Genomic DNA, 310 nt, shown 5'->3' on the forward strand with positions numbered 1-310 from the left:
CGGGGGGCCGCGCGCTGGAGCTGGCCGAAGCGCGGCGGCGGCTGCTGGAAGTGGAGGGCCGCCGGCGCCTGGTGTCGGAGCTGGAAAGCCGCGTCCTGCAGCTGCACCGAGTCTTCCTGGCGGCCGAGCTGCGCTTGGCGCACCGAGCCGAGAGCCTGAGTCGCCTGAGCGGCGGCGTGGCCCAGGCCGAGCTCTACCTGGCTGCGCACGGCTCCCGGCTCAAAAAGGGCCCGCGCCGCGGCCGCCGGGGCCGGTCACCCGCGCTCTTGGCGTCCGCGCTGGGCCTGGGCAGCTGCGTGCCCTGGGGCGC

At 77.4% G+C, this 310-nt stretch overlaps 1 protein-coding gene across 1 annotated transcript; it reads left to right on the top strand.

The window, feature by feature from the left end:
- Window positions 1–5: 5 nt before the first annotated feature.
- LOC103745174 (TMF-regulated nuclear protein 1) lies at window positions 6–305 on the top strand (the record flags this gene model as incomplete). The annotated part of the gene is made up of 1 exon (XM_008847079.1): window positions 6–305. A coding segment is annotated over one exon (300 nt), but the record flags the coding sequence as incomplete, so codon positions are not given.
- Between the last annotated feature and the right edge of the window lie 5 nt (window positions 306–310).

Source organism: Nannospalax galili, unplaced genomic scaffold, assembly GCF_000622305.1.
Source record: "Nannospalax galili isolate Female #2095 unplaced genomic scaffold, S.galili_v1.0 Scaffold31623, whole genome shotgun sequence".
NCBI lineage: Eukaryota > Metazoa > Chordata > Mammalia > Rodentia > Spalacidae > Nannospalax > Nannospalax galili.